This window comes from Scophthalmus maximus, chromosome 15 (assembly GCF_022379125.1).
Source record: "Scophthalmus maximus strain ysfricsl-2021 chromosome 15, ASM2237912v1, whole genome shotgun sequence".
NCBI lineage: Eukaryota > Metazoa > Chordata > Actinopteri > Pleuronectiformes > Scophthalmidae > Scophthalmus > Scophthalmus maximus.
The window spans coordinates 6,650,001-6,664,103 of record NC_061529.1 but is presented as its reverse complement, the minus strand read 5'-3'; the positions used below and the strand labels follow the sequence as shown (position 1 = coordinate 6,664,103).

Here is a 14,103-nt window from a genome sequence, read left to right as displayed (position 1 = left end):
TGACCCCGATATGAAGCAGTGGTCGCGGGGTACAGTATAGCGCTGCACGCAGAATATACATATTTACATTTTATTTCATAAGCTGTTTACACTTTGACATCCCAGCCCGTGTCCAAGTTACTTTTCTAGGTTATCTCTGCAAGAAACGCACACAAATGAGGTTATGTACGTATGAAAATAAAACACAGGGAGAATAGACCGAGGGACGAAAAACACACGCACACTGTCCCGCTGGAATATCACTTCCCTTTTCGTAAGCTGGCGCTGTGGTCTTTTTTGTGCTTGATTCCAGGAGGAGCTCCACCGTTGGAGCCAGGCCATGGAGAAGGCCACTCAGCCCCTGGCAGCGGAGGAGGCGTCGGGGCCCTCGGGGCCCTCGGGGGCCAAAGCCCACAGCCTGCCCCCGCCCTCCTCCTCAGCTGGCCTCCCGGAGCCCAGCTCTGCCAAGAAAGACAAGGAGAAGAAGTTCAGCCGCTTCGCCAAGAAGAAGTGAAAGGAGATGGGAGAGCCACAGGGAGGGAGGGAGGCTGGGGGTTGCCGAGGCAACCTGGAAAGAGAAAGTAGTATTTGTGTACAATCAATCAGAGCTTTTTATCACCAGATTATTTTTTTTTTATATTATTTTGTGAGCGTTAACATAAATATGGTAGTTTTAGTTTTAAGCCGTCACTCCTTTGCCTGTATTTAAAGACAGTGTATCATTGCAAAGATCCACTTTTTTCTTCTTCTTCGTGTTCTTTTTTTTTTGAACAAATAATCAAATTCAAAGCATTAAAGACGAAAGCACAGGAACGCTCCGCTCACACTCAACCAAAGAATGCTTGTAAAACGTTTGTTGTGTTACTTTCATTTTGATTTGATCCGCTTCAGAAAGGCATGCGTCGATACACAGCTGCGTACGATACGAAGGCCTGTAACGAACATGCGTTCTGATATTAATCTGCCTTATGAAATGGTTGTGAACTGTAATACTGTGCTGATTGAATTCGGAGCGATGAACGCTACTGACACTAGAGTTTGCGTGAAATGAACGGGCTTTGTAAATGCGGTGTAAAGACTTGGTGATGAGCGCGCGCGCACACAGACACACACACACACACACACCAAGTGTAATTGCAGGTATGCAAACGAAATGCTCCGATGCACTGTGAAGGGTTCGACTGTTGAGATTTTAGATTGGTAACCGACAACATGATCAGTCATGTAACGCCACGAGCAGTTTGTTTTTGAATATAAGACTGAATGTTCTCGACTGAAGCTGTGGCAGTAGTTATTTCTGTGAACTTGAAATATATTCAACACTTGTGTAATGAAGCTTAAATTTCATATCTATTGGATAACATATACACAGTATATATATATATATATATATATATATATATATATATATATATATCTATCTACAGATGCATGAGGTATGTTTTACGTTATTAGTTTGATATGGTGCTATTGTGATATTCTTCAACCTTGAATCGAGACAGACTTGACCCGACTTCTTGGTCTTCAACTTTGGTTTCTAGTAAAATATGTGAAAAATGTATGACCAATATCTGAGGGGTGTTTTATAAAGGTCTTACTGTGACTTAAAATGCGTATGAAAAACTGAACTGGGATTAATCCCTTTCCTTTGGTCAAGTCCGGATTATGTCACAGCTTTCAAACAAAGAGCAGCGTGTTAATAAACGTGATACGGGAGTAAAATATTCCAGCAAAGTAATAGTCATGAATAATGTTGTGGGTCAGTGTGAACCAAGCGTTTCAAGTAATCATGTATCATGCAACCAACTCAGTTTGGTCTCTTTCCGCCTCGGGGTCTCGCTCCTGTGTAGGGGGCCTCATCTTTAAGCTTTTATAAAAACACCCCTCTGGTCTCAAGAGCTCGATTTTCATTTAACACAAGACTTACATTCTGTCACTTGAACAGAAGGACCACCGTTGAAAGGTTTTTTCAAGGTGCCAAAAGCCAAAGTGGAGGACAAGTTGCGGGTCGCGTGCATCTTGACTGCTTTATCCAAACCACACCACAGGACCAGGTTTTCTCTCCACCTGGAGGACGAGGACCACGCGAGCCGAGGTCATGTGTCCGTATGCTCTGAATGTAAGGGAGGAAATGATGAGGAAAATGAGGACATTTGCTACATTTAGGAGTATAATACACTAAAAGCCATAATAGATGAATACATTTAATCAATATATGCATACAGGCGGGTATAAAGTATGTGCAGTGTATCGAGCTGGATTTATAAATGTTATGATAGTGGCCCCCCCTCTCTCTCACACACACGTACACACACTCTCCCACTGCCGTCTTGCCTTGTACCGTGGGCTCCGTCCCTGAACTATGATCCATCTCAAGTGACCTCATTAAAATGATGGAAGTTGTGTGTCGAGAGACTAAAAGAACGACTGTTCAGCTCAAAGAGTTTTTTGCAGGAAAGGTGTCGGCGTCACGATGATCTCTCTCTCGCCCTCTGGCTTATTTACATTTACCCGTAGAACAAAAGTAGCTTATTACATCATCCTGTCATGGCCGCCACCCACGTGTAGCACACGTGTCTCCATGTGCAGATCATCACGTCTGAGCCAAAAGAACACGTCATTTTTCTGTTACAAAATGCACCTTGAAATAGTTTTGGGGGGAAAAACTAGCATCGCACGTATTCAGTCTCTTGCTTTTTTAAAACTCGGTCACTGCATCTGTGGTATCTCAGACTCGCCACACTTCCTTCTCCGTCACCTCCGTCCACTTTCCTTGATCCTCCTCTTCCCCTACACCTGCCTTTTTCTGTTTCGGTGGTTTTTAATCTGCATTTTGTACTCTCCAGCTATGTGACGTACCCCCCCTAAGACTGTTGACATGGGGGGAAAGAGAAAAATCAAAGACATTTAAACACTTTCAGAGAATAAAGTTTCAAATTAACTCCTGAAACTGCAACGTTTGGGTGTATTCATTGACCTCTTGCTCTCCATCGCAGTCGGTTGCCAATTTTGAATTAACAAATTCTAGTACACTGAAGAGGGTGCAGGGAAATGCATTAGAGAATAGATTTATTGAGCACAAACATTTTGACATAGGCAGGCATGAGACAAAAGGCACTTTTTTTACTTTGTTGAACGGTCATTTCCGTTCACCGAGCTCATTTCAGAGACGACGAGCTTGCACATGAACACGTTCAAAATAAGACAAAACTGTTTGTATTTACATTCCAGTGGCTGTGGGTAGAAAAATGACTAAACATCCTCCGGCTACACTAATTACATCTCAGCTGAGACGAGTAACGTGCCGAGGATGATCACGTATAGAAACATAAAGGCTCATTTCAATCTTTACAAACTCAATAGGTGTACGCCCGCAAGCGGATCATACAGACTTATGATTTTTTTTCCCCTCAAAACAAATAAGCCAGATGATGCATATGATAGATATTCTTTTTACTTTATCATTAGCCAATTTTCCACGGCAAGGCCTCAGCGTCGCCCAGCCTGCGTCTGTGTTTACCCCCCTAAACAACATTAATTTGCATGTATATTTTTTTTTTGCATCTTTGCTGCCAGCAGTAATTTCTCCACCGGGCTACAGCGTTGACCAAAAAAACCAAATGATGCTCTCCATTGTCAAACCCAGGTGCAAGGAGGAGCGGTTTGTGATACTGTGGCTGTTAGAACACAACCGTGGACCACCCACACTGAACTGACAGGCTTCCTGCAAATTCCCCCAATTCTAAAATCACAGTATTTTACAGATTCATTTTCATTAATTTAAACAATAGCCCAGCAATGTGTTTCAAGACTCAACATGGTTTTTTTTTCATACTTTTACAGGGAATGATTCAACTTGAGGATATTCATTTTCCACATATTAGCAGGCGTGTGCAGGGAACCCTGAATAGGCTGTTAAGTCTCCTCTCGGGTGCTATAAATCTCTATTAGCAGAGAGGTAACGAAGAAAAGAATGAAATTAGATTAACAGGACGATGATAGGCAAATTAATGAACAGCTACACAGAGTTGTGAGTATTTACATCAACCGAAAAAAACTCAAGTGACACGGAATATAAGTACAGCCGTTGATCCTCTTTCAACCACTGTTGTTTCCCCCATTTTCAGAATTGCCATTAAGTGAACGAGATGCTCTCTGGGAGGTGATGATGAACATTCCCCATGAATCTTACTGACCCTCCTTCACATTTGAAAGAAAATTGATTGTCGTACATTAAAATGTCTAACGCCAGGTCAGCGCCGTGCAATTTTTCTTGCAAATGGTTACAATAACCTTGACTTCCTATCAGTCAGAAAATAAAAAAAGAAGAAAAAAAAGAAACATTAATTGCTCTCATTCAGGGGAAGGAGATTTGAATTCCTGGATCAAAGTATTTGCTCACTCACATTTTCTTTCTTTCTTCCTGTATTTTTATTTTTTTTCGAAAAAACCTGTCTGAAATGGCAAAAAATGACATGGGAACAAAGTGTTTAAAAAAAAAGGGAAGACAACTTTATTCACAAGTCATTTCTGCTCGATAAAGAATAATTAAATAGGCACATCATCTCAAAAACAACACATGATACATTAAACTTAATTACACGTTGAACCAATAGGAATTTGGGAAAAGATCATATTTGTTTCAGACCAACGATTACGCTTTGTGATTAAACGAGATGCATCTCTATGAGGACAGTGAGGGGGCGGTTGATATATACATTAATGCTGTTTATCACTAAAAGACAGCTAATGACTATGGATCATCCAAACATACCCAGAGAGGCACAAACAAAGACAGTTCATAGCACTTTAAGTTTAGAGAAAGGCGAAAGGGGGGGAATAGGTAACAAGAGTATTTGACCTGTGCTTCTTTCCATCATGTGAGTGTTGCCATACGATACAACAGGTCGGGTGCAAGTCTGGTGTGAAACAGCAGAGATAGACGGTCAGTCACTTGCTTCTGACGTCCACGCTGCCTCCCCGAGTCCAGCATGACTACGAATATGCATATTAAAAAGGGTATGATGCGGTGGCGGCAAATTCAGAGACGTATAATGTATAAACGTTTGTGTACTCTCTTGACATATTAGTGCAGTAAAGGCAGGCACACAGGCTGGCATGAACATTCTCCCAGAGTTGTTGTCAAAGTGTGTGTGTGTGTGTGTGTGTGTGTGTGTGTGTGTGTGTGTGTGTGTGTGTGTGTGTGGGGCGACAGAGGCTCAAGGTTGATAGATGAAATTGGCAGAAGCAGGGCTCCTGGTCTATTTGATGAGCTTGTTGGCTCTCTGGTTCGCCTCATCAATGCGATGCTTGTTCATGTCCGCCTGAAAGAAAAACGATGAAACGGGTGAAAAAAGAGGCAGTTATGTAGAAAAACACACCCGCCACGTTTTCTCTTCAGTATAAGCAATTCAATAATACTAATGGAATGCATTTAATAACATAAAAAAAGCTACAATGGGGGGGATTTTGTCACCCCTGGTGACGAGAGACGTGCTGCCAAATGTTTGACAGTGTTTCACTGATCTACAGGTGGAGGTACAGTAACGTGCCAACAGCGAATGAAGAAGAGGGATCACGGACGTAAACAAGACAGGAATCAAACACTCAGCTGTTTATTAAGGAAGGAAATTGACTTGGTACCTTTGTTAGAAGTAAATTCCTCAGAGCATCTAATATCTAATTATTCAAAGGGCTGCATGAATTTTAATTTATATTCAGCGTTTGTCATTGTAAACAAGTTGTGTTCTTCCCTGAGACCGAACACACTTTTTGAATGAATGTCCTTCTTCATCATGCATTTGCAAAGCTGGTTTTAAAAAACTATTTAAAATCTTGTTTACATCCATGTTTGCTTTATTGCACTTTCCTTCCTTCTGGGTTTCCACCGTAAAAAAATATCAGCGAGAAAAATGAGTTCCTGAGTTTTTCTGAGATAACTCTAAGGTAATATTCCTCCTAATGGTGCGTTCACACAAAAAGCTAGTTGAAATATTTGAACTAAAGTAAAATATAGTTCTGATGCGAAAGCGATGACATTTTCCTGAAGTCACTGACGCCCGCATCCAAAAGAATGCAGGTTGTGTTTACCGTTTACTGCAAGTAACACAAACGTGAAAATGTGCTTAGCGTTTGGCGTGAACACACCATAACTCCTCCTTTAAAAAATAATTAAAATTAAAAAAAGAATACCGTCTTGAAGCATCTGCAAATTATAAACCTGCTTAAAAGTTGTCATCACAGAAATAAAGATGAACATCTCGTACCTTTTCAGTGATGCGGTCGATGTGTTTGTTTTGCTTGTCTATCTCGGTGCCCATGTCCACAGCCATCGTTTTCAGGTTGCCAATGATGCCGCCGACAGCGTCGAGATTCTCCTCCATCTCGTCCTCGCGTGCGTCGTTGGTTACCCTGTTACACAGACGTGAAAAGGTCATTTGTTTTCAAAGGGTCTTTCAAATGTGTCTTAATATGTCAAACGGGACAATTTTTTAAATAATACTTCTCAAGACACCACAGTAAAAGAAAGACAAAGGAAGCAACGTGAGCGGGACTCCACCTCTGGATGTACGGGCCTGAGGGCGCAGAGGCATTCATCTGGGGGGCCTGACCGTTGCGGACCCCCGAGGGCTGCTTCGAGACGACCTTTGAGCCGCTGGCATCACTTTCGCCATCTCCTTCTCCTCCGAGACCCCAGGTTCGCTTGTATCGTGAGTCGTGCTCAATAGTTGTCACCCTGACAGATGGAAGAAAGAAAAAAGATGGTCAGCACAAACCAGGAAATCCAAAGCAAAATCAACAACCGTGAACTGTGAGTCTGTCATTACTTCTGTCACAGATGTTCATTAATCATAACATTAAAAAAAAAAGATTCCCTACCTTATCTTTAGGTACTCATCAAAGAATCCCCTTCTCCAAAGTGAAAGCATTTTGGAGAGATTTGTTTTTCATGTTTAGAACCAGATATGAGCTCATTATACAAATACACTGACTCTGCATATCGACACTGTTTGATGGAGAGAGTTTAGATCGTGCTCACTACAGAGTATTACACCCGTCACATGAGGAACTCTGAAGAAACATCGTTCACAAACCATTGGGATTGCTCACAGATCCTATCAGCAAACTTATGAACACAAAATATTGCATTTGACGGCAAATTTTCCGCCAAATGTTATAAGGCGGCGGTTCAGGCTGTTAATGCGAAAGCACCTGCCGGATCAGAGAAGGTTAATAGAAGGAATTCTAATCCATGATAAAAGAGCCGAGGTGATGTGGGAAGGATTTCTGCTTTTCTGAGATGTTCCCATTTCAAAACTTTTATTCTATGTTATTTAACATGGCACCTTCCAAGAAAATGGCACAATTAAATAGGTTTATGATATGGCCATCAGACAGCGTGATAAACTACAACACCCTTTAGCATCAGCTGCCATTGCTGCAGAGAAAATGCCAAACAGATGTTGGAATCAGAGCTGGAGTGAATGAAAGAGCTTCAGTGTTGCGGTAAGGAACAAAATACGGCGCCGTATCAGTGGAATTCATCCCAAAAAACGGACCCAGAATCCCACGAGTGAATTGACTTCACTTACAGATTGTACTATTATTATTTCTCAACTCCATCTGCTCCGGCATCTGACAGCTGTTAGCATCGCTTTTCTCAAGACATCTAAGTGCAGGTTTCTCGCAAAAAAATGCTCCTCGGGAGTTGTTCCCTACTCTCACGCCCTTGATTTTTTATTATTATCCAGGAACAAATATTTTGTAATGCAGTTATAGAAATGTTCCTATTGTTAATCAGCATGTCCAATGTCCATGGAAAATTTAAAGAGTAATGACGACGCCTTCCACTTCAGAAAAATATACATGACATGAAAAAAAAACAATTATGCTTTTCTGATAATTGCCGCAACAAGTAAAGTTAATTCTAGAGCTGCAACAGTTAATCGATTAGTAAATCAACTACTAAATTAATCACCAACTATTTTGATAATCAATTAATCGGTATAAGTAGTTTTGATAAAAAGAAAATGTCAAAATTCTCAGATTTCAGCTTCTTAAATGGATATTTAATTGAATATTTTCTGCTTCCTTTGCTCCTCTATGACATTAAAAGCAATATACTTGGTGTGTGGACAAAAAAAAAACATCATCTCAGGGTTTGGGAGAACAGGATAAACTACAACTAATCGATTAATCGAGAAAATAATCGACAGATTAATCGTTAATGAAAATAATCGTTAGTTAAAGCCCTCGTTAATTCACAAATATCTTTTTAAAATCAGCCACACACCAAGAAGAGAACAGTGAGCTGAATGTAATCTCCCAACCGGCAATAAAAAAAACAGCGGTGCGCATCCAAAGATGTGGGCAGTGATTTGGAGGCGTCGGTGTACCTGTCACAGGGGCAGACACAGAGGCCGCAGCACTTGGACAGATCGGTGAGGTTCTTCTCGGCCAGTCTCATATCCTGGTTGATCTGGTCCATGCCCTGGTCCGCACGCTTCAGCTGCTCTGAAACACAAAGAGACAGGTACACCGCACCGTGTCAGACGTTTCCCCATTTCGTATCCATGTATATTTTATATGCTTAGGAAACGGATCCTATTGTTTTGTTTATAGACTTAATTTATCCTTTTTTTAGAAGGTACCAAATAAATTATTTAATCGCTGCAGTGAGGAATCTTAAATTGGGTCAATAACTGGGTCATTGCCGCAGCCAGAAAAAAATGGGATACAGAAAACAAAATAAAACATAGTATAGGTAGAAAAACTAATAATTACAAATGCACATTTTCAAACAGGGAACACGTTGCCTTGGATAGAACACACACATAAAGTTAAAGGCAAAAGATACAACTATACAACAAACTGTTCCTGACAGACGAAAAACTGTAAACCACCATTAATTAGGCAACTTCCAAGTTTGGCACACTAATATTTCAGGGTGCGCAGTGCAAACATTTTTTAACCAATTCGAATATTTTTTTATTTCAATACCACAATTAATCTATTTTCTCTCTGAGACATGTTGCCATGTTACTGTAACTGTGATGATTGTTGCAAATTCAAGTATGTGAAAGTAGCGTTCACACAAATTAAATGCGACTTCAAGTTAGAAAATGCAAAACATTATTTATAATATTTTTGATATAACAACATTATCAAATATCTTTTGTTTGTTAACAGTTTTCCTGTCGTTCACGACTGCCTCAAGTGAAATAAAAAAAATCACCCAAAAAACGAATTTGAAAGTTTATAGGAATGTTGAAGAAGTTATCTAAATTTGCATTAAATCTCCATTTTGGTGCGATGACATCTGGCTGATTTCTGACGCAAAACAAACTTGCAACAAATTTAAAAAAGAGAGAGCAACACGATGCATGACAATTTGTACTGTTTAGTTTGCCAAAACACCGCCGCACTGTGCATCACTCACTTGCAATGGATTAAAAACATCCAAAAATGGATTAAAAAGGACTGATTCTTTAATCTTAGCCATAATCAGTTTACTGACTGTCTTGAGAATTCCTCAAACAAAAAAGCAACGATACATAAAAAATATACTCATGAAAAAAAGAGGCGGAAGCATCTGCATCAACGTTGTGTATTTACCTCCTTGCTGGTCCAACATCACCATGGTGTTGACGCCGGTCTGTCTGCTCTGAAAACACAAGATTCACACAAATTCAGAACCTATCACAATTTTTTTTATTCATGTTTGTACAAATAATGTGAAGATCTTTGATATGATGTGTAATATGAATCTATTCAGTCATACAAAGACTCAAAGCTAAAACATTGATCAGTCACTGAAATTAAATGTTTCTGATCCCAACATGGAGGAACCATGGTCATGAAACCATCTAGAGCTGCGACAGTTAATTGATTAACTGATTAGTAATCTACAACTAAATTAATCGACAACTATTACTAGTTACTAGTTTTTATGATTTTTTTTTTAAAAAGTAAAAATTCTCTGATTTCAGCTTCTTAAAAGTGAATATTTTCTGGTTTCTTCGCTCTGTGACAGTAAACTAAATATATTTGGTGTGTGGACAAAACAAAACATCACATTGGGATTTGGGAAACGCGATCAACATTTTATGGACCAAACAACCAATCGATTAATCGAAAAAATAACTGCCAGATTAATCGATAATGACAATCATGTTAGTTGCAGCCCTTAAACCTGAGGACACATGAAAACACTCACCTCCTCTGCCATCTGCAGCATCCGCCGTGTGCTTTCCAGCGACTGTGGGAGAAGAAAAAAAAATGGGGAATATTGAGAATAATGGAAAAGCTAAATGTAAACCGCCTAGCAAATAAAATGAAAAAAGGACCCGTAACAGTATTTGTTTATTGGAGCAGCATTATGGGGCCTGGTATTCCAACAAGAGATGGTGGATTCAAAACATATTTGACTACACCAGAAAACGATTTGCTGTTGGTAAAATTCATACTGTTTAGGTTTGGAAAGACGGGCCAGAATGTTACATCCATCTGGGTTCTGTTTATATTCATTTGGACTTTCTTAGTTTCCTTGATTCAAACAAACCAGCTGATTGGTGTGAATATGGCCTAGAGGACGGGACATGTCAACAGAAGGGAATTTAAAAGAAAGGAGAGAACAAGATAAGAGGGACATGGAAAATGGGAAGAGGCGTGTGATAAGAAAAGAAGATAAGAAGAAAACAGCAAGCTGCACCACATTCATTAAGATATGAGGGTTGACTGCAACAGATCTATAAAACCAGTTCAACATTGTGATAGTGGACTGAATATCATCTGAGATTATAGATTTATATTACAATGATTAATTCAGGTTAAATGTACTTTCTGATTTTAGTAGGGCGGCAGCTAATGATTGTGTTAGTTCTTGATTATCTGCCAGTATCCTATTGATTAATTATTACATAAGTCTATTAATTACCACAGTATCTTAAAGGCTAGACTATTTTAGAATAGTGTAAAAAAAGGCCAATTGCTATTTTCTAAGGCCTAAAGTGAAATTGATAATTAAATTGCTTGTTTTTATCTTGACAAAAGACAAAAACAAACAATATTTTATTTTCCTACCACATATGCAAAAGAAAAGCAGGAAATACTCATAATTCAAAATAAATGAAGGTTTTCAACAACAATAAACTGATTTTTAAAATTGTTGATATATTTTTCTGACAACAGCAAATCGCTTCAGCTGTTAAAACTTAGAAAAATGTGCACCAAGAGTTCATTTGTTGACGTATCTATATTTCAAACCCAAATGCATCCAGTTAAACTGTGACAATATAAAACTCCGCAATGACAGAACATTTGTTACTAAAACTTTCGTTAAATATTATTTGTCTTTCTGTAGTTTCACCACCAACAAAACTTAACTTTACATTTTCCCCAACTGTGAGCAGCTCCTCTACTACACCTGAGACAATTAGTCAAGTCATCAACCAACTGATGACCAAATATTTCCCCAGTTCCAGCCTCAGCAGTGAGGATTGAGCTTCTTCTCAGTGTCCTATGTGATTGTAACCTGAATGTTTTTGAGTTTACCATTTTATGACATAATTGTTAGTTTTGTATACATGCAAACATCATGGACCTGCTGTGTCTAAACTCTCCGATCAGATGATAGGGTAAGGCCGACACAAAAGTTAACAATCTACAGCGAGACAAAGACAAACGCACATGCATGCACACAGACAAAAAGGGTTGTTGGCAAACTGGAATGCAGTCAGTTCAGGTGAGCAATGACTCTGTGTCTCTATTAATAGAAAAGTGAGAGCATCCAAAGGAGCGGAGCACGGAAGCAACTCGGGGCATGACTCCATTGTTCCCATCACTAATGAACTGTTACCAAGAGCGAGTGGAGACCGGATTTTCTTATTCTCTCTGTGTCTTATGTTTGCTCCGAATAGATTAATCAGCGAGTTGAGAAACAGATAAACATGAAAATTGGCGAGAGGAATATGTCGAGCTCAGCCAGGTTTCTGTTGGCTTAGCCAGAACATCATGCGGGTGGATACACATTACATTATGTGTCCTGAAATCCTTGGACTTGACTAATTAAGCCTGAAATCGCAGACTTCAGACAAATCTTCCAGGTTGAAGTTCTGAGACAAATGGGAGATGCAGGAAATGGCATGTTTTTTTTTTCATCTTGTTGTTTGGGATGGCTTTAGTGGAAGCTGCAATGTACCAGTATGATCAGGAAGTATTGCGCAAATGATGACTTTATATAATTTTGACAACGCTGAAGAGTGTGGGAGCTCATTTCTTAAAAGTCAGAAGTCAGACTTCTTAAAAGACAATCTTTTTTTTATCACACCAAATTCCAAGGCTGTTGTCCTCCTGATACATTGCCAAACACGCTCTGGGTTTTTCCAGGTACAAGTGTTTACCAAAGAGTATTAGGTAGCATTAGCAGAAGCACCCTCCAGTGCCTGGTCCCCTTTACGATCTCCTCAAGTCAACCAGGCAGCAGAAGGAAGGAAGAAAGAGAAAGTCGCAGGTTAAGTGAAAAAACACAGACACAGTTAAGAAAAAAAAGAGGTACAGACAAAATTGCAGGAAGGCGAAATGCACTGCGACAAGCCTAGCTAGAGTTACGTTAATCTGCCTCCATTTGAATCAGATGGCGGATCACATGATGCCCTGGAGCGCTGATTAAACAATTATCTCCTTGATAATAAAGCACTTAGAAAAAAGCTGACAACATTCACACTGTCACAATCACAGAGGGGGTGACAGGGAACTATCGGGCTAAATTAGGCGTAGAGCCTCACACACTTCTTAGCAATGCTCGGCTTAATACTCAACTGAATGAATTCAAAAAAATGACTCACCCTCTGCTCTTTCAATGCAACCCTCTGGATTAAATGTCTGTGTTTTTCTTTCCTACTGAATCTTTTATCATCTGAGCCCAAAATCTGCTTTCTTCAACGCGGCTACAGTTAAAATGATTATTCCATCAAGATAATGATTAATCCCGAGTCATTCAAAATAATGCTTGGCACGGCTAAAATTAAATGGGTCAATAATACTGATGGATCAATTACACACTGTTATGCCGTTCACTGTGAGTATTTGTAAATTGGACATTAAAAATGACTAGAATAGGCAATTTCTCAAGAAATTGCGATGTGAATGCCGGCTGCTGAGGAGGCTGATGCTAAACTGGATCTCTGGCTTGAATTTGGATGAAGAAGTTGAAGGAGTGTGAAGAGTAGAAAAGTGGGAAATGGGTAGTTATTGTGTAATTACTAGAGAGACCGCGGGAAGCGCTGAATATAGTAGAAACCTACTGTCTTGGCTCATTTAACACAATGTCTAATCATTCTATTAATGCCTTGTGCTCTCAGTTCTGGCTGCATTTGTTTTGTTTCATATTCATCTCAACTGAATTGTTTTGCATCCAGGAGAAAGGAAATTTTCTGTTTGAAGATAATTATATAATAACATATTACATAAATATTTTAACTGTAAAGAAAAGCTCATTTTAAACCCATGTAAATATTTATTTGTTACTAATTTAATATCGGAAACATTATTATCGATATATATTGGATTGTTTACAAACCTTTTGACAGTTTCCATATTTTTTGACGTTCAGCTCACCATATGATTACATACACGCTTTTACACTATGCAATTAGTTTGATTAATTAGCCGGGTTTGTTCATCAGTCAGGACCGAAAGACAAAAGAGAGTTATTGTAAAATGTTGTGCATTATTCAGAAAATAAAGTTTCAAAACATCTGTGGCGTCTCAAAGCTCATCTGCGACATCATCCACTCTCTCACCGTTACTGTCCATCTGCATACTCATCATCATCTGCTTCACCCTGACTTATGTTTATGGCTTTAACACTTTGATAGTAATATATTTCAGGTAGATATAACTTTATGGAAGTTTAATACTTGCTCATAGAGAAAGACAAAGTGAGTGTGAGTGTGTGTCGTTTGTGCGACTCTGTACCTCGTCGGTCACTTGGTTGGCCCTCATGGTTATCTGTTCCACAGTCATTTCTTCCATGTTGCTGCTGTTCGGATTGGAGGCTCCTCCTGTGGCACCGAGCTCGATATTTTGCGGCCTGAAAGGAGAGCAAAGTTCAGATGTCAGTCA

General features: G+C 39.5%; 2 protein-coding genes across 4 annotated transcripts in view; one reads left to right on the top strand and one right to left on the bottom strand.

The window, feature by feature from the left end:
* The window catches only part of sptb (spectrin, beta, erythrocytic), a 41,036-nt gene extending 38,107 nt beyond the window's left edge, over window positions 1-2,929 (top strand). For both annotated transcript variants that reach the window (XM_035609597.2, XM_035609598.2), the window contains one exon: window positions 293-2,929. In XM_035609597.2, coding sequence (XP_035465490.2) covers window positions 293-493 — 201 coding nt within the window. In that variant the 3' untranslated portion in view covers window positions 494-2,929. The remainder of the gene's footprint in view (window positions 1-292) is intronic.
* A 1,539-nt stretch (window positions 2,930-4,468) lies between these two features.
* LOC118285783 (synaptosomal-associated protein 23) overlaps window positions 4,469-14,103 on the bottom strand; it is a 14,287-nt gene continuing 4,652 nt past the window's right edge. For both annotated transcript variants that reach the window (XM_035609601.2, XM_035609600.2), the window contains exons 2-8: window positions 13,957-14,071; window positions 10,196-10,237; window positions 9,595-9,643; window positions 8,376-8,493; window positions 6,539-6,715; window positions 6,246-6,390; window positions 4,469-5,303 (exon numbers count right to left, since the gene is read on the bottom strand). In XM_035609601.2, the coding sequence (XP_035465494.1) occupies window positions 5,241-5,303; window positions 6,246-6,390; window positions 6,539-6,715; window positions 8,376-8,493; window positions 9,595-9,643; window positions 10,196-10,237; window positions 13,957-14,013 (651 nt within the window). In that variant the 5' untranslated portion in view covers window positions 14,014-14,071 and the 3' untranslated portion in view covers window positions 4,469-5,240. The remainder of the gene's footprint in view (window positions 5,304-6,245; window positions 6,391-6,538; window positions 6,716-8,375; window positions 8,494-9,594; window positions 9,644-10,195; window positions 10,238-13,956; window positions 14,072-14,103) is intronic.